At 52.6% G+C, this 19,855-nt stretch overlaps 1 protein-coding gene across 1 annotated transcript in view; it reads right to left on the bottom strand.

Annotated features, from left to right (window-relative positions):
• Positions 1–2,802: 2,802 nt before the first annotated feature.
• LOC113202128 (caldesmon-like) overlaps positions 2,803–19,855 on the bottom strand; it is a 31,143-nt gene continuing 14,090 nt past the window's right edge. The window contains exons 2-5 of the mRNA XM_026416216.2: positions 6,843–6,891; positions 5,080–5,134; positions 4,934–4,999; positions 2,803–4,252 (exon numbers count right to left, since the gene is read on the bottom strand). Of these exons, the coding sequence (XP_026272001.2) occupies positions 3,334–4,252; positions 4,934–4,999; positions 5,080–5,134; positions 6,843–6,891 (1,089 nt within the window). The 3' untranslated portion in view covers positions 2,803–3,333. The remainder of the gene's footprint in view (positions 4,253–4,933; positions 5,000–5,079; positions 5,135–6,842; positions 6,892–19,855) is intronic.

Below are 19,855 nucleotides of genomic sequence, written 5' to 3'. Positions count from 1 at the left end.
CGTATGAGAATGAAGCCACTCGACTGTTCGGCCCACAGCAATCTCGGGCTCACTCTCACACACCCGCGCTCTTTCACTCGCACAAACACACAGCACACAGCTATCTGCGTGGCGCGGAAGCTCACAAAGCTACACAACTTCGCCCACCGCGCTATCGCAGCCGAGTAACTTTTGTCTTCTCTATTTGTTTGCGATTTTTTTTTGCCATACTGTTGTGAATGTGTATTGTATTTTGAAATAAACTGATGCAGGATTAGGATTATACGGGCGGAGAGTGGGCGGGGGTGCAAAAAAAGGAATACCCAAAATTACGGCAAAATTCTAGAAATACATAGAACCTATAAAATAATGAAAAGAAAACATGGAAAATGGGCGTACATATTTGCGCACATTCGTACGGTACATAGGTGGGCCCTCTTTCATGGGAGTAGGCCGAGAGAAATTCTCATCTTACCGACCCATTCACGCCCACACGACACGGCGTTTTCGCAAAAACCAATGTGGATGGCGCCGTCTCTGCGCGAAAGCCGTCAGTCTGTGCGTTTACTGTGTGTGATTCGATCGCAAACTTTTGTAGGGTTACCATCATCCCCCTTCCTCCTCTGCCCCGTCGGCCCCCACCCGTCCCCCTATCGCTCGAACTCACACAGACAGACGCAACAGCCGACACCCCCTTTACCGAGCGTAACGTTACTCAGGGGAGACATGTACTCCACCAGACACCCCCTCCCCTCCTCTCTAGCTCCGCTGCTCCCCTCTCCTCTCTGCGGCTTGAAGCCAGCGCGCGCGGTTCGCAGGACAAGTTCTGTTTCTCCATTTTCTCCCCATTTCACCCGACCCCTTCTACCCGAGGCCCCCCAGCCCCGCACTCTGGCCTGGATGGCCTCACGACCTCCCCAATTGTTTACATCTCAATTTATTTTGCCGGCAGTTTGCACTGCTGCTGCTGGTGGTGGTACGGGCTGAGAGTAGTTTCTCATACTTTGGCTCGGTCCAAGCAGCAGACTGTTTCATTCCGTTACATTTCCCAGAGAAAAAAAATGCCCTTCTCTTACTCTTGCGTCTATTTTTCTCCAACGTATAACCTTCACACACACACAGTGCTTCTTCCCCCTCCTGGTGGCTTCTGTCTGTTCTCCCCTCGCCTCGCACCCCCTTCCCCCTTCCGCGTGCCTGGCGAAAGCCACTTGAGGGATATTTGTTTTCATTTCGAGGGTCAACGTGTGAACTCGCCCCGCTCCAAGCCGCCTTGTGGCGTCGGCGCAGCAGAACGGAGCGGAATTCGCAACCTTCCAACACAGCAAAGAATCTCCACGCGTGTGACAGCTACCATACTTTCCTCCGAACGGTTAAATCGGTAAAGCAGTTCTAGCAAAAATAATTTCATCGTAAACAGAAATAAAAACTATTTCTATAATTTTTTTTAACCTTGGTGCGGGTGGTGATGATGCACACGGTGGTGAGGTAATCCCGCCATTAATAACGCCCAGCCCAGCCGCACCACGCGCCGGAAGTTTTTCTCTCCCGACAACATGATGGTGAAGAATTAAGAGAGAAGCTGCAATATTTTGCACGCGGTGCGCGCAGAGCGGTATGGGGGCGAGAAAGAGGGAGGGGGGGGGGAGGGTCACCATGAGGTACAGGTGGGCCCCCGTCGTTTGTCTTACTCCCGCCATAAATCGCGATGGTTGCTGGGCTTGCATGCCTAGCGTGGCTGGCGCGCGCAACTTCCCAACCCCCCACCTGCTCTTCCTCCTCACCTCATTCACTCGGTCGCTTTCTCTTCCTCCACTCCTCCCGGTTACTTATTGGCAGCTCCAAGCACTAAGCGCGCGCCGCTAATTAGAAATTGGAAGCATGCTTCTAAATTACACGACACTGACAACAATACTCGTGCTACCTGCTTCTAAGATAGAAGGTAGAGAAAGAGAAAAGTAAAACCTAGTAACAAACTAGTAAACCTCATTACATTATCAAAACCAAAAAAAAAATCACTCCGTCTGGAATACTGGTAAAAGCCACGTTCTCATTGTTATTCTTCAAGGGTGGTTGTTTCTGGTTTGAGACATATGTGTGGCAGGGCGGCGCAAGGGGCACCCCATTGCCGGAGGGGCTCGGAGGGGTACGGCGGGGGAGGGGGAGGACTACATGGGCAGACCCCGCTCTGCGCAGTCAATGAGATGGCGACCGTCCAAGACTATTCGATTACCGCGAGCCACGGTCTGCCAACGTCGGCCCGCCCGCTCGACAGCCCCTCCGTCTGTCTGTCCCAATGTCTTGTTCGAGAAACTTATTCAAAGGGCGCACGTTCGTGCTCGCCATGCACAAAGTTCCACGCTGCTCCGCGCGCAAACCCCCTTCCCGTGCACTCTAGTAAACCAAATGTGAGCAAGTACGCATTATTTTATGAACCCCTTGGACAGACGCACACGGACATTTTCGTGTTTTTAGACGGCATCTGTCGAATACTACTATACTAGGAAAGGTACTGCTGCATGTCGCTCCTCTTTGCTATTCGTGGGTGCACTGGGTGTAAACTCTCCTGTTGCGACTCAAGACCAAGCCGACGTGTCCGTTCAACAATATACATCCTGTCTTTTTCGCTGCCCCGTAAGACTAGCCAAAGTATTTCGCTACCCCGAAAGACTAGGCTGTTTTTCAAACTCCAAAAAAATGCAGCGCTGCAGAGAGCACACATCTGAGAATACCATAGAGGGGTGACTGTTGTAGTTGTGAGCTAGTATGTTGGCAATACTGTACAGAAGTAGGGTATCAATTTTAATTTTAACAACACAGTATACATACTTTTTAACAATATTATATTATTGATGATATTTATTAACAACAGTCACTCAATACTGTACAAAATTTCATTACACTTCACTAATAATTGTTTACTAAACAAAAAGAAACTAAAATCTTATAAAGAACATAAAAGTATATTCAAAATAGTATTTGTGTAACAAAATTGATTGATAGCTCATTGCTACTGTACACATCTCAGATGATTTACCAGTTTCTAATTAGCTGGTAACTTGTGCCCACAGTTTGATTCTTTAACTGAAACAAGAGCTGCACAGCAAGTCCTTACATGCTCGACAAAAAGACAGTTTGATTTACTTTAAATATCACATTCACCTTCTGAAAATCGTTTTATGATGTACTGAAGTGTATAGACTCACAGCCACAGCCACACTCACAATCATACTAACAAACATATCAACCGCACATTTCTAACATGCTGATAACATATTTCAGGGTCGGGTCAGTGACCCTTCACCTAAGCACTGACATAAAGGTGACTTGTATGTAATACAGGAAGATAAATGTTTATCATGATACTGGTCTCCAGACATCTTGCCAGTTTGCTTCTCTGTCTTCTTCCTTTTTTCCTCTCTGCCGCCTTTTGTTGTTGTTTTGTTTCCTCTTCAATTTTTTCCTCTCCTTTGCCCTGTTTCTTTTTTCTTTTCTTGACTTTTTGCCTGCATCTGCACCTGTATCTCCACATTTATCTTCACCTTCATCTTTACCTCCATCAGCCTCCTTTTCCGTCTTCCAATTTCTACTCGATTCGCTCAAATCTGTGTCTTGTTCTACTTTCCACTTATCAATAAAGCCTTGTCCAGGATTTATTCTGGGAAACGGAGGTTCTTGCTGTCCTTCATTCTGCTGGTTGCCTGCTGCCTTTTTTGCCACCTTAGCTTGTCTTGCCTCTTCCCTCGCCTTCTTCCTCTTCAATTTTTTCCTTTCCTGCTTTGATTTTCTGTTTCTTTTATCTTTTCTTGACTCTTTGCCTACATCTGCACCTGTATCTCCACATCTATCTTCACCTTCATCTTTACCTCCATCAGCCCCCTTTTCCATCTTCCAATTTCTACTCGATTCACTCAAATCTGTGTCTTGTTCCACTTTCCACTTATCAATAAAGCCTTGTGCAGGATTTATTCTGGGAAACGGAGGTTCTTGCTGTCCTTCATTCTGCTGGTTGCCTGCTGCCTTTTTTGCCACCTTAGCTTGTCTTGCCTCTTCCACCGCCTTCTTCCTCTTCAATTTTTTCCTCTCCTTTGATTTTCTGTTTCTTTTATCTTTTCTTGACTCTTTGCCTGCATCTGCACCTGTATCTCCACATTTATCTTCACCTTCATCTTTACCTCCATCAGCCTCCTTTTCCGTCTTCAAATTTCTCCTCAAATCACTCAAATCTTTGTCTTGTTCCGCTGTCCATTCACCAAAGCCGTGTGCGGAAAGCATTCTGGGAAACAGAGGTGAACTATGTTTATCTTCAGATTGGCAGGGCTCCGTAACTTATTACTAGACAGCCATTAAAGTTTTAGACTTAAAGTGCAGTTATAACTTGTAACTTTTTTTAATGTGTAGCCTTTTAAAAACAAGTTACTTATTTTACTTGTCCAACTTTACTCTGCGTAGGCTAAGATTAAAATCGGTCATATTTGAAAATTCAGAACTTTTAACTTTGACATGTGTTTTGTTACATTGAGTAACTCCAACATTCGTCCGTGTTACGAAAAGTTAGGGAGCCCTGCAGATTCGTTAAAACTTGAGCTCATTCCAGGGAGAGTTCATTATAGAGCGACTGCTTCTATTTTAGACCAGCACCTTATTTGGATTGTATGCAGCTTGTTATAAGGACTACAGGTAATCTCGGGTAATCTGACATTTTTTTATTCTTAGAGAAAGGACTTTTCTGTTTCTATTTTAAGCGCAAATCTTTGTAATCCTTACTTTAAATTAGCCAGAAAGAAACGGAAAAAGAATCGCTTTCAAGGTAACTACGATACATTTAAATAAGCTTCCATTGAGATTTACGGACAACAATAAGGAAATATAAAGTCTGATTCGAAGTAGGTTCCTTCGCTCAATTCCCTACTAATTATCTACCTGAAATTTTAACGCAGGTGTATGCATTACTTACAGGGGCTGCAGCTTTCCTTCACCATTAGGACACTCAGCATCAGATTCGGCATCAGCTATCAGCATCCTGAAAAAGAAGTTCTTCGGAGTAAGTTTTATCTGGTATTCTCAGGCACCACAATATACCCATTTTAATGCACTACTTACACAAATAAATCCTCATTCACTTTCAGCGCTTCAGTAGCTGTGTCTAGAGCCCTGTCTGCAAAGTAAAAGGGGTTTCCAAATATTTTCTATGGCAAATAAGCTTAACAAGAAATTACTTTTTAAAATATTCTTACAGTAGGTAGATGTACGCCAGACCACGAATCGCGATATATCATGAAACACTGTTACGCTGCGACACGCCTGGTATGCATCTACCGAGGCCTGCGGGCCTACAGTGCTGACAGCCGAGTCGGGCAAAAGGCGGAGTCGTATAAAGAGGCCATCGGCCTCTTAAGTCACAAATTTTGGTCTACAGTGTTTCATTTTGAGGAGTTACTCCAGAGGATGATAACAACAAATATCTGAGGAAAACATTTATTGGTTTTGGGGTCATTTCCGTGTAAGAAACCCCCTCTGGCGCCACGGTTACAGGTTACAGATAGAGCCAAACGCACGAAATTTCGTCCCTTTTGGATTCTACTTTGACGAGTTACCTTTTAGTAGACTATAAAAAATACTGAAAATTTAGCAATATTTTCCGAGTGTGTTTTTTATATAGCCCGTTCTAGCCATTTTTTGTGTATTGGGGCTCAAAATCAAAACCGTTCCTTGTTATGGTGCAAAGTTACAATAAAATTTCACGTACCTGGCTCAAACCGTTCTCGAGTTATCGTGATTACAGGTAGCGACAAACAGACAGACGCGAAACTTTTCGATCACTGGAGTAATAGGCTTCGTTATTGCTCAGCCAATCAAGACATTTTAAATTTGGAAAGTCGTTCCAATCCCTTTTCCATGAGCGCAAGGCTGCACTTCTACGGGCAGAGTAGCGGTGTGGCCACGACCCGGCCGCCCTCCCTGGGCTCCCCTTGGGGGGACTCTGTGACCAGAGCCGCCCGCTCGCCCGGGTCATTCGTCTATGTTCGGCGAGCGACTTGTACTCGAGTGGACCCCGGCCGCCGACCACCCCACTACCGCTGCGCGCCGGGGCACAGGAAACACAAACGGACCAGACTCGCAAAGTTGGCTCACAGTGAATTTCAAACCATCAAATTAAATATTCGACTTTTATAGAATGCCATACCGGCATGTCACAAAAACGAGTGAAACCCGACGCCGTCTTTCGAATAGCCATTTGAACGGCATCTTCGTGTGGGATGCGGTGCGGGCGCGTCGAGCCACAGCCAATATAAGCCCGTGCCGTCCCACTATACGCGGGGCCATAACCAGACACACCCGGCGGGGCATCCAAATAGCTCGCTGTCACTGCGACGTACGGCCGGGGCGAGGGATTGGGGGCCTAAATGGACGCGGCACTACCCCCTCTCTCTCTCGCTCTCTCTCTCTCTCTGTCTCTGCGTCGTCCCTCTCTCGCCGTCGCTCCTTCCTACTTCACTCGAACGCATCCAGTCGCCCCCCGGATCAGATCGAGCAATTTGGAGCAGTTTCAGGGCCTCCTCGCTTCCCCTTGCTCCGCCCTGCTCGGTGCCGTTTCAGCAAAGCCGAGCCACGCTTGGCGACAAATAGCCAGCAATTGGAGCCGTTCATTGCGTCTGCCGTGCGTCCTTGTTTCGATTCTTGTCTCCGGCCTGGCACCAGCAGCGATGGAAACTAGCGGGAGAGGGGGGGGGGTGTCGGCGTCAAGCGCTGTAGCATGCACCGCGAGGTCGCGACGTCAGGGAGATGATAGCGACCCTATCAGCGGCGGAAGCACGTCGTTGAGGATATGAACGGATTAACGAGAAGACGGGCGAGGCACTCACCTCTAACCATGCAGTCGCCCCCATCCCCATCCACTCTGCAGCACAGCGCCTACAGCAAAAGAAAAGGGACAACATTATTTCAAGTCTTATATTGTGAAAAGACAACGCTCGACGTAAAATTGTTTATTTCCCAATTCTGGCAAGGTAGGCCTAGAAACATACCAAAACAAGTTTTTTGTGCAAGTAGTTTTTGGTTCTGCAACTGTACAAGTGTATAAGACAACAATTTCCCAGAATTAAAACTGGAATTTTCAAATAATACCGCTTTTTTAAAACCAAGAAGAGCATAATGGTTTGATTCGAAAGGGGATTGTGCATACGGCGCACCGATTTCCTACCGGGGCCGAACGTCAGGCCCCTCCTGTGCAGCGGGATCCTGTTTGGGGTGGAGGCGAGGCACAGCGCTGCAGCCGCATGCAGCCCCCAGGACTTTATTGCGGCAGTAACTGTTCTCACAGGTGCGCTCGCTTAAATTAAACACGGCCGCGCCTGCACTTCCCCTCCACCTGCATAGCGTTCTCTCTCTCTCTCTCTCTCTCTCTCTCTCTCTCTCTCTCTCTCTCTGCCTCTCTCCCTCTTCTAGGTCAGCCCTCCCCGCTGCAACCCCCGGCGATCTCCCACCACGCAGTCGCACCCGAACACACTGCCGCTAGCTAAAACGTACCCAACAAACAGAGCGAGCTCAAAACAACACCTGGTTACGCAATATGGCACAGTTTACTACTTACACTGTGAAACGTTTTCGTTACGAAAAAGTTTCGTTAACTAAAGAAATTGTAACGGAACAATTGCATATTATTAGTTACCAATCATGGCTAAAATTGCGAAAATTTCAGACATAACCGACCTAGTATGTACGATAAGCAAATCGTATTTCAACGAATCCATTAGTAAATTTACTGCTGCGTTTCCAAAATTAATAATTTCACTAGTAAATCACAATGTTATAACAACGTAAATTTACGAATATACTTCACAGTGCTCTTCGATGCTTACGCCGCGTACCAAACAACGATTCTACACGAGTCAGCAGCAGGGTGGGAAAAAAAATGGAACATAACTCTTGTCATTTTCGAGATGAAACTGTAAAAACGACTGTCGCCGTCGTATCCTCTAGAGAAGATAAGAAAGGGGGCGGCCCAGATGGAGTCGTCTGTCGACAGCTGCCGGTGCGCCGCCCCCGAGCCGCCCCCGAGCCGCCCCCGGGTGGCCTCCAGATTGCGCGCGCAGATGGGCACACGGCCCCCGAGACGATGACACCGTAATCCCAGGGCAGGGCGGCACAGGCGGCTCCGAGGGCGCGCAGAGGGCGTCGTCGGGCACCTCCCGGGGCGTCATCAGCCCAGGAGGGGGAGTGGAGGTGCAGGGCAGGGGGAGCCCCGCTGGGAGCCCCAGTAAAGCACCGGTCGCAATATGGGGGTCGACAGTGCAGCGGGCGGGGGAGGCGCGGGGTATAGGGGGGGATAGGCGGGTCGGTGAGCAGCAGAGCCTCGGCGCTAAAAGATGCATGCCGTGGAGGACCATCACGACGGCGTCAGTCGCGCACAGATTCAGCAAAAGGGCGGCAGGGCGGCAGGGCGGCAGGGCGGCAGGGCGGCTGCTGGGGCGGGGCGCAACATCTTGGAGGACGGCGGGGAGGAGGAGGAGGCCAGGTGCGTGATGGATGGCGGCGCCCGCTCCGCGCCGGCCGCGCCCAATGAGACGAGGGGCTGACAGGGGGACATGATTCATGAGGTGGCCGACGAGCGTCGCGACGAGCGTCGCAGTCGCGGCCGGGAAATTAAAGACCCCCACCACCACCTCCTCTACGACGTGACGGCTGTGGGCGGAACGAAAAAAAACGGCTTTTCATTTTTTGTTAATTTCCGAAAAGTAAACTCAACCATACTGAAAACCGCAAGCGTGTCATCATGTCGCACACTTGTATGTGTGTGAACGTCTACGTACACGTACACTTCAAGGAGTAAAAGCGTGAATTTTCCTTTGAAATTCACACACTTGTGCCCCAATGGGTACGAATCTTGTTTACAGACCTACAATAGAGGGACATTCACACACTCGGGTTTCCTTGCTTGTCCGGGGTGAGCGGGGAGCGCCGTGCAGCTCGGCCGTCCCGTCGAACAGCGCTGCTCGCCGGGCCTGCCAACCCCGCAGGGGACCCGCAGCGCTGCATCATCAAAGCCGCTCAAGGGGCCGAACGGGGGGGGGAGCAGGAGTTCGTGTTTTGACCGAAGCAGATCCTCCAGACTGACGGTTCTCGGGTCTGCTCCGGGGGCCTTGTAGTATTGACTGTGCCCCATCTCCCCTCCCCCTCCCTCTACCCCTCCCCCTCGGCCGCTCTTGGAAAGCCCGGGCTCTGTGTAGTGTCTTTGGTCCTCCAAGACGATGACGTCTCCAAATGCAAAGCAAAGGGGCCAAGGGCATGGAGGGCAGGCTGCTGCTGAAGACGGGCGGTACCGTCCACCGGCGAACAGTGATCCCTACACTGCCTCCAGGAGACTTATTTGCAGTAAAAGTGCAGGGGACTTGGGGTGAACTTATCCCAAGTACAAAGCGCTCAATATATACAACCCGGCCTCGGCACTAATTAATTTCTCTTTGTTTACGCCCCACCTCGCGTACGCAGGTGCAACCCCCTTCCGTTCCTCCCGCTCTCCCGCTGGCTTCCGGCGCGGTAAAGGAGAATGAATTTGACGCGCCAAATCTGCGGCTTTCCGGTCGCCCGGCTCCACCGGGAGAGGGAGAGAGACCGGCGCGGGGAAGCCCAGAGTGCGAGAAGCGACGCCCGCTTGTCGGCCGGAAACGCCGGAAAACTGCGCTGCGCGCTCCTCTGTGCACGCAACGTGTGCAAGAGAGAGGGGGCGCACTGTTTGTGGTGCCGGAGCCTGCAGGGAGTGTGAGAGAGTCGGTCGTACGGGGCGGGGCGAGGATCCTCGACTCCCCCGTTGCTGTTCCTGTCTGCCTCCGACTCCCCCTCTTTCTCGCCACAGCGACGGCGGCAAGAAGGGCACGCTCCAAAACAGTCGTCTAATTCTTATTATTTTCTCTTTTTTTCCGCCCCTCTCTCGGGCCGCGGGGGAAGATGGAGCAGTATAGCGGCAGGGAGTTGTTGGTTCTCCCCGACGATATATCATCCACCTCCTGGCCCCCTCCGCCCACCCGCCCCCCTCTCCCTCAAACACCCCCACCCCCGGCACGTTACCTTTGGCGGCCGGGATTAATTAGTCCGAGTGGATGCATTAGGCGCACGTGCAGGAGGTGGGGTACACGTGGGGTGCACACCGTTCTCACGGAAGTGCACGTGGGGTGCAAGTGGGGTGCACGTCGTGCACACGGAGGTACGCTGGGGAGCACATCGTGCACACGCGAGTACACGTGGGGTGCACACCTTGCACACGGGAGTACGCGCGTGAGTACACGTGGAGTACACTAGGGTGCGCACCATGCATACGGGAGTTCGCATGGAGTCCACATGCTTGCACACGACCCAGAAGGACACGAAGGTGAAAAAAGCACTCGTAAAATCTAGAGGAGAATCCGACAGTAAGGAAAATCTGGAGAAGTTAAACAAGCGTCTTTTAGGTTAAGATGTGTTTGGCAACTTTCTGTAAAGAACACATTTGTCACTTCTAAGAATTGCTTAGTCAGTCGCACCTGTGTTTTTGCGGTATACAATGGGGATTCTCAGAGGATGCGAGTTTCCGCATGCTGGCAACACGCGCAGAACTCACGAATCAGTTGCAGGACCATTTCCTCTCCCGCGTCTGCGCTGACCGCGCGCGTCCGTTCGCCTTATGACGCGGTTTTTCGTGGAAATGAAGTAATGGCTGTGTGTTTGGCTTTGGCCCGCAGCAGAGAGCCCCGCCGAGCTCCGGTTACATCCAGTCCAGTGGAGTCCTTTAGCAGCGCCGCCCCGGGCGGGACAAGCCCCGCCGACTCTATAGCGGCACTATGCATGAGCAAAGGGTTGCCTCATCCTCCCGCGTTAGATTAGTTGGGCTGACAAAGGAACGCCCCGTGGCGGGGTGAGGCGGGGTGAGGCGGGGTGTGGCGGGGTGTGGCGGGCCCTAGGAAACACGGCAAGCGCGCCGCCACTCCGCAGTGAGCACGGTCGTTCCGCCCGACTGTTTGACCCCCATCACTTGACCTGCCGGGGAGCCCTCCTCTCCCTCCAGGCCCACCAGGCGACGCCCCCTTTAGCGTCTCCTCGGCGATCTTGGAGGTCGAGCCGTAGTCAAATGTTTGCTGCGACCATGGCAGACGCCGCACAGGAACATTTTCACAAACGATATGAAGAGGGCGGTTTAATTTCACAAATGATATAACTTTATGCAAACTAGATCGAAATCTAATTTTGTCAGAGCGCATGAAACCTAGCAGCAGCAGCACCAAAGACACGCATGTGACCACCGAAAAAAACAAAACAACGGAAAAGAACAGAAAACGTTGCAGCTCAGCCCCGGGCGTAGCAGAGAGAGGGAGAGATGGGATGGGAGAGCCGGTCGGAGAGACAGGAAAATGCACTTATAATACAATTAGGACGACGGAACCCCAGAGATTTACTGCGCTGCGGTGTAGAGTCCTCCATGTGAATTTCGTCCTCAGAGCATTTTCTCCCCACAGATGGTTGCCAGGAGTGCCGTGCCCCGCCACACAATCTGCCTCTCCCCTTTTCGCTATGCCTCTCTCTTCGTTCTCCACCCGCTCTCCATCTCTCGAGCTTCTTTTATTTTGATAAGAGTATAAAGTAGGATAAAAGGTATAACATCTTGTTGCTTCTTGTGAATGTGTGTGCTACGTCGCTCCAGTTACGATATACATAGTCGTGAGTATCGGAGGAAAAGAGTAATGAGGAAAAGTCACGAGGAAAAGGGACAAAAATAGCTATTGAGCAGAGAACGTCGTGACGTCACCTCCGCCGACCAAAGTTGAAGCATAACGACGCGGCACCGGAGGTGGCGCGGTGGCGCCGCGAGGCCATCGCGTCGAAACGGCGTCGGATTGAATGGAATCGACTTGCCATGACGAGGTGTGCGCGCAGCATTTGCATCTCAATGTGAACGTGAATATGAATGGGAACGGGACAAGTTTTCAATTTGGAGCTGCGCACGCGGCTCGCCCAGGTCGCAACAGCAGGCAGGCTCTTCCCTTCATCCCCCTGCCTCCAACCACCCTCCCCTTTCACCAGAGCGGGACCAAAAAAAAAGAAGAGAAGTGCACGCGAGGACTCCCGCGGCATCCATATGAAGGAAGGTGAACCTGCTGCCACCGCTCCCCACACTATTCGCAGCGCGACAAGACTTCCAATAGACTGTTACACTGCGAACAAACGTTCCCGGCATCTCTTTCGCTGTTGTTTTTTTTTCAGCTTGAGCTTGCCGGTGAGACTTTCGCCCGGATGCTGTGGGAAGGAGCAGCAGCCGTCGAGGCCGGCCGGGGCACAAGGAAACCACGATGGCAATGCCGCGCCACGCCGCGCCACGCCCTTGGCGCCCGGTCGCGTCGTACGGCGTCGTCCCGTTTGTCTCCGGTGCAATAAATGTTTCCTGACTTACCATGCTCCGCGGATTTACAAAGCGCCCCGCCCCGCCACACCACGCCAACTCTTTGCGATTTACTGCCGCGCCAAAGTGCCTCTGCCTGCCGGGCCGGCCGGGTGAGGTGAGCTGGAAGAATATTGCCACTTTGCGGATTGAAAAATTCGCCACTCTGCCACTCCCTGCCGAAAGAGAAAGAGGGAAAGAAAGAAGGTGAAGTGCCTCGCGACACGACACACATAACTGCGAGAGAGAAGAAGAAGCCAATCTGTAACAACAAGACACTGAAAAATGTCTTAGGAAGTTTTCAAAAGTATTGGTGAACAACATGTTTTTTGTTATTTTTACTGGAATCAACGAGATAGATTTACGACGGCCCATTCTTCTAAGTCGACGCACAGGTCGTTCAAACGGGTAAATATTACAATTTGAATTTCTACAAATTTACAACACTTTCCATATAGAAAACATTTTCGTGCAAACCCACTAGTATTTTTCACAGGTCCAAGGCATCACAACCACGGAGAAAATAAGCCTAAAACGCCAAAGACGAATCGGGGACTTCGAGGCCGCGAAAGGTGAAAGGTACCGTGAGCGTCTGATGTGTTACCCTTGGTACTTGACGGTGGACTAACACACTGAGGACGTACATCACGTCGTAAACAATCAAACTTTACGCGTCTCCAATAAAAAATAAAATTCTTTACAACTTTGATGGCGACCAGGCGGGGACCGGGCGCCTCGCTCGCGTCACAGTGGTTTGGGGTCGCACCGGCGTGGCGCGGCGTGGCGAAGCAGGGAGGAGAGTTTCATGTATCATAAACCTTTATTATTCAATATCTCACATAGCGCTGTTAGCGGTGTGTTGCATTCGCCCGACTCTCGCCCCCCACCACGATCTTTTTTCTCTCACTCGCACTCGTGCCGTCTCTATCCTTCTCATTTTCTCTTTTTCCTCGCATCGACGCTCAGCATAAAATATCGCCGGCAACATTGTTCGCCTCCCAAAAACCAGCATGGTAGAGAGATGGGGTGGGAGAGCACAGCGTGTGCGTGCGGGATGGAAGGGGAAAAGTGGCAAGGGTAATGCGATACAAGTTCAAAGTAAGGTTTTCAACCAACTTGAAAACCGTCAGCAGGATACGCCTGTTACTGTACGATCCCTGTGTTCCCTCCGAGGTGAAACAGGCATGTCTGCCTTGTACCTATCCTCTTGCGTTACATACTCTCTCTCTCTCTCTCTCTCACACACACACACACGCACACACACTCAGAGGCATGAGCCCCATATTCCATGATAACTTGTATTATATTCCGAGGCCGTGTTCCATCCGGCTCCGGCCTCGTCTCCATCTCTCGGTATTACCCAATTTCGCGCAGCAAGGCACGTGTGTGAGTAGGCAGGTGGGGGGCGGCAAGGGGACGGGGGGGCGTTTACCACCGCTCCTGCCTAAGAGCCTGGTTGGTAAAGGGACCGGGCGCCTGGGCCTGCTGGGCCCGGTGATCACAGCCGAATGAGACGTCCCCAGCGCAGGTGCGCCAGGGCCAAAGGGTGACAACTGTTCTCGAGGGACGCAGCAGCTGGCACACCCAGCAAACCGCTATCCTCTTGAACCGCGATTTTAAAAACGGTTGTTTTATTGTAAGCAAATAAAAAGGACTTTTTTCTCGACAGTTAGTAATAATTTATTTTTTATACTAACGCTGACTATAATAAACTCATGGTAAAATAAAAATTACCATTCTTCCGTCCGCTTGCTCGTCTGTCTGTCTCGCCATCTGCGCGCGGAGCAGACAAGTGAACGCGCCGCGCAGGTGGCGACGTTCCCATGACAACGCAGTAAAGGATGAAGAGAAGGGGAGGCGATCAAAAAATGAAATGAAACAAAACGACGGAGCGCACAAAGAGAGACGGATGGGGAGAGAGGGGGGGGGAGAGACGCGGAGCGAGAGCTGCGCGCTCCAGCGAGCCGCGAGCCATAAGGTTAATAACGCCACCGGCAGCTGCAGCCGTAAAACCGGGGAATTACAGACTCGCGAATACAAGCCTTATTCTCTTATTTTCTCTATGCCGGCGCACGGAAATTGTTTTGCTGTTGTTGGCGATGGTGATGATGATGCGAAGAAATTCGAAAAAATAAAAAGGCCGAAAAGGATTATAAGTTTTCATTTAGTACCGTGGTCTCGCGTTGCTGATTATTTGCGGGGACGCAACGGTCGAAAAAACGTACACACGCAGTTTTCTTTTGGCGCAGCCTCGACCCAACATCTCGGCTACAATCACAGCTCTCCCCACCACCCCTTCGTGGAGACAGCTCTGGAACTTAGGAGGACAGGACCGTCAACTCCGACTCGTTCACCTGGAAAATTTCTCCGCTCTCCCCTGCAGTCAGCCGAGCGGAGCGGGGACGATCTCTCCTCCTCCTACCACACCCCCTTAACCTCCCCTCCCCCCACTCACAGTGCTCTCTCTCTCTCTCTCACTCACACACGTCCCATCTCTTCCCTCCCTCTCTCCCTTCCTCTCTCGAGTTCATCTTGTGACGTTCCAGCCGGATGGGGCTCACCGCCCGTGACGCCGAGGGATATGTACCCAGCAGTGGCGGCACGCCTCGCCCCGCCCCGCCCCGGGGACGATCTCTCCTCCTCCTACCACACCCCCGCTGTCATTACAGCCCCGTGAGGGGGTTTCAAACATTCCTCTCCAAGCCAATATGAGCGAAAGGGATGGGTTGGGGGGGAGAGGGGAGTGGGAGAGAGAGAGAGGGGGGGGGGGAGATGGTGACCAGCACCGCAGTGAGCCTGGCCGGTGCGCCGCTGCCTGCCAGAGCCCTTATCTCGAAGTGGAGCTTAATAAAACAACAAAGTTGGTACAGCAGGGGTGTGGACCGACCGGGCGGCGACTGCTGAGAGCGGGGGGGGGGGGAGTACGTCTGCTGTCGACTTATTAATCTTTTACGACGGACAATAAAATGCAGGTTGCCCTTGCTCTCCCACACCCCGCTCTTGCTCTCCCCCAGCCGCCGCAGGAGGAGAGGATCCTGTGAACATGAACATGGCGCAGAGTGCAGCAAGGGGAAAGGGGCGGGGCGACCAGACTGACGACATCACAACGAAACACAAATCTGGCTTACTACAGACACACGGTGACCTCTACCAGTACTTAATGTAGCGCCCACTGCCCGCTGCAGAGGTACGTAGAACTCAAAATTAATGTAAAACTGGCCCGCAATGTGGAAATACCCCAATAAATAATTTCCAAGAAACACCAGCCAGTGAATTGGAGATAAAAAAAACACATCGTTAGTACTAGACAAACATATTTTGACCCCCACACATGTATCTAGTGTGCACACATGTGTGTGTTGTTGTAACGTGCCGTGGCCCGCAATCGATACGTCCCTTGTTCTTTCGCTAGCCCTCCACACTCGGTGTTTTCTCTTTCTCTCTCTCTCTCTCTCTCTCTCTCTCTCTCTCTCTCTCTCTCATTCATTGTGCGCCGCACCATTAACTCCACCGCCTCCCCATCCTGATGTGGTAGACAACATTACCTTCGCCTTGTTTTTGTTGAGCGCATCCCACGCGCTCTTTTGTCCCTGATTTTCAATTGTTGACGTATGCCCCCCTCCCCTTGTGGAGGGAGGTTGATGGGAAGAAAAAAGGGGGGGGGGGCAGAAAGGAGGGGCATGTCCAATTAATGTGCCCCTCCCCCCCCCCTCTCATCGCTCCGCGGTTCATTACAAAAATTTTATTTCCATGAAAAGGCATCAATCAATTACCACGCGTCCGCTAATTGATATCGCTTTAATCAAGTGACGCTTGTCCGCCCGCCCGCCTATCCGCTCGCACAGGATGATGATGATGACGATGGCCATCTCCGATATCCGCTTCAGAGCTCCACCGGACATTGGGCAAACGAAGTTTTTTTTTTTCTTTCGAGGAAAGAAAAATAAACCGTGTCCGGTGGCGCCTGCACGTTAAATATGTGTTCATGCTTGTGTGCTAACGTTCTTTGCTAAATTAAACATACGATTCGTTTCAGACAAATTTATTGTGCGCAAAAAATGCACGATTCCATACAAAATAATACTCAAAAGTGTTGAAATCTACGCAGAAATGTGAGCAACAAAATTTTATTTGCTTAATGCTTAATCTCGTACAAATAACAGATACACATCAAGTTGGAGTGTGTGGAGAGGGCCCGGCTGCGTCTCAGCCCCTGCGGGTATGCAGTCCCGTTGAGCACTCGAGTCGCGCGGGCTTGCCTATCCTCCGGACGACAGGCGGCGTGCCCGACCGAGCCTCGTGCGAGACTGACTTGATGGTATGGTGCGGACAGTGGAGTGGTTGTTGTATCGCACCGGAAGCAAGTGACGACCGGAAACGCGGCATCCTCCCCCCCCCCCCGGACCTACCCATCGCAGCACCGGAAGTCTGCGTTTGGCGTCGACCGGAAACAAGCCCGCCGCGCCAACGCCACCCTCTCCGCTGTTTATCCCCATCACGTCCACCTGGGGTACGGACGGACCCCCGTATAGCGACACACACACACACACACAGCGGCTCACAACAAGCTCAGGTTATTGAATAGCCCCCGCCCCCGCCCCGCCCCCTGCCCGGGACCCGTCCGCCTCTAATGCCGCCACCGGGCTGAGGGATGGGGCGCGCTAACTTTGCCGGCCACCATTGAATCTCTGCCTCTCTCTCTCGGCCGCCGACCGGCAGCAGAAAACCCTCACGGAGCCGCGGCGTGAGAAAGACTGGATTAGGCGAGAGGGGGGCGGGAGGCAGGGGCAAATACAGGCGGGAGAGAAAGAGAGGGGGGGGGACAACAAAACGTGCGGAGCAGCAGCAGCAGGATGAGGAGGCAAATAGAAAGAAAACACAGCAGCAGCCGGGGATGATCCGCGGTGCCTTTCTGGAGACAATGGGGTGGCTTTAATAATTAGCGCAGCGCAAATATTTAAAGTGTCGCACGAGGAAGCGGGGGGAGAGGCAGAGCGACAGCCAGGGAAGAGCATGGAGGGAGAGGAGACGTGCTGGGTCTGTTAGGTGTTTTGTGTTTGCCTTAGTGCAAAAGGTTGAACGCATAGGGGCGGAAGATGGCAAAAAAAGGAGAAAAGGGGAAACTAGTACGAGCGAAGAGAAGAGAGGGTGAGGAATGAAGAGTGTGAGCGAGAAGAGAGAGAGTGAGGGAGAGAGAGAGCGAAGGCCTCGACTCCTATCAGCGCTAATTCCTCCACGAGAAGCCTTGGCCTCCCCTTGATCCTGTCAGGGACGTGACGGCCAGGCTCCGGCTCCGGCTCTGCCGGCTGCCCCAGCCCGGTCTTGGCCTGCCGCCGCTTGCGGGGAAAACATCGGGAGAGCAAAGTTTGGGATTTCTATCAACGCCCGCCTCGGAACACATCAGCAGGTAGATGAAGTTGTGAAGGGACGGCCTGCTCGCACTAACGAAGAAGGGGATGAAGAAGAAGCTCTGGAGACGCGCCGCGGCAACGTCGGAAGCAACTCGTTCTCAACTGCTGTTGCGGCCCGCGCTGCTGGCGGGGAGAGAGAGGGGCGGGGAGGAGGGGAGCGCGCGACGGCGAACACGACCTCGGGGCGGCCGCGGCCCCGACCAGACTACGGCCCTCCGGAGCGGACCAAACTTTTGTCACGTCGACGACTATTGCCCGATGGGACCACCAGAGTCCCGATTAAAAGGTCACGAGTTCGGATATCTCTCCCCGGCATCGCGGCTCTGTGTGTTACTACTGCTCCCCCATTATTCGGGCTCATTTTTCTTCCGCCCCGACCCCGATAGCGAGCGAATATAGCGGTCCGAATGGCATTGTTTTACGAGACAAGAGCAGAGATCCCCCCGATGGCGTTTCAAGGTGAGCCAGAGGTGGCTCCAAAGGTGGCCCCCGTGGCCCCCCCTCCTTCGCTTGTTCAAAGGTCCTGCAGCAGCGGCAGCGGGGAGCAGGAGCAGGGCGTTATCGAGATGGGATGATGGGGCAGAGGGCCCTTTTGTTCCCCGCATTGTGAGACGGACAAAGCGCTTCGCAGAGGGTAAAGCGGAGCGAGTAACGTTTCAGATATTTCCCATTAGGAAACTTTGCCGCCGATATTCATTTCTGGCGATTTCACGCGATGCGCGCCCGCGCCTACAGTTTCCACGGATTCAAACGCCACCGCAGCGCAAGTTAAAAAGGGGATTTACTTTTCATTCATTTTTGAGTGTAGGGTCCCGAACGAAGCCCTTTAATGGGCCAAAGTCACGGGGGTCTTCTCCTCTTTCGGGTCGGGGCAGTGCTGGCCTTCCCCACTACCCTCCACCCTCCCGTTCCTTTGCCCAGAGGGATTCCAGGCAGTTCAGAAAGGCACTGTTGCGGTCGTCGGTTGGCCCCTCTCTCTCTCTCTCTCTCTCCCTCCACTGATTGGGACGGCGGCGCGGCGAGAGAGACAGGGGAGGGTCCCGCAGCCTCCACAAATGGACCACAAAACGCGCGACGGCCAAAGGCAGGCCAGGCCGGGGTGCGCCACAATCAAACAGGTACACGGCAAGGAGCGCCGCCCAGTTTCGTGATACGTATACACTGCATCAGTTTACCTCCCTCCTCTTTCTTCTTTTTTTCGGTTCTCTTTGTGTTTCCGGAGAGAGAGAGAGAGAAGAGAGAGAGACTCGTAAAAACAACAGCGCAGACGGCACCACTGCAGACAAACACTTACAATGTTCATTAAGACCCGGGCGCCTAATTCCCCTCCCGTCCGCCAGGGCGCGCGTGGCTCCGCAGTGTTTCCGGTCCAGGGGGGATTATGGGTTCCCGAGGAGGCGGGGGGGGGGGGGCTGCTGCCCGCCACTAGTCCCTTACGGCCTCGACGGCCTCAATTAGGCTCGACGTCCAAGAGTTCCCCCGCGATTAACGCTCCGCTCCGCACAGCCCCCTCCTACCCCCTCATGGGGGCGTTAGCAGCTCGTCGTACCGGGCCGGCACCATAGCACCGCGCGGACAGCGCAGCACTGCTCCCCATCACGAGGAGGATGCCCAGCAGAAACAGAACCTCCAACTTGCCCCCCGCCCCAATAAAACGTGTAAACTACGAGGCGGACGCCAGTACAGCCCCCCACCACCCCCCTTCCCCAATCTTTTCCACTCCTCTTCACAGTGGACTCCTCGGGGGCTGACGTCAATAGGCCCTCGTTACCGCCGGGACCTCGGCCGGGCCGGGCCCCGCGCTGTATAAACTGCTTTTCTAGTCATTGAGCCCTTTAAACGAAAGGCCAGATTCTAATTGGGTCCCGCGGTAGGACCTAATACAGCGAGAGCGAGCGAGAGCGAGCGAGAGAGCGAGAGAGAGAGAGAGAGCGAGAGAGAGAGCGAGAGAGAGAGCGAGAGAGAGAGCGAGAGCGAGAGAGGAGGCGCCTCCGCCAGTCTCCCTCCCGCCTCACCCTCTCAAGAATGACAAATTCTCTCTCTCTCTACTCCCCCCCCC

The sequence above is a fragment of the Frankliniella occidentalis genome, unplaced genomic scaffold (genome assembly GCF_000697945.3).
Source record: "Frankliniella occidentalis isolate FOCC.00 unplaced genomic scaffold, Focc_3.1 Scaffold4, whole genome shotgun sequence".
NCBI lineage: Eukaryota > Metazoa > Arthropoda > Insecta > Thysanoptera > Thripidae > Frankliniella > Frankliniella occidentalis.
Note: the sequence above shows the minus strand (reverse complement) of the source record. Positions and strands in the feature narration are given on the sequence as shown.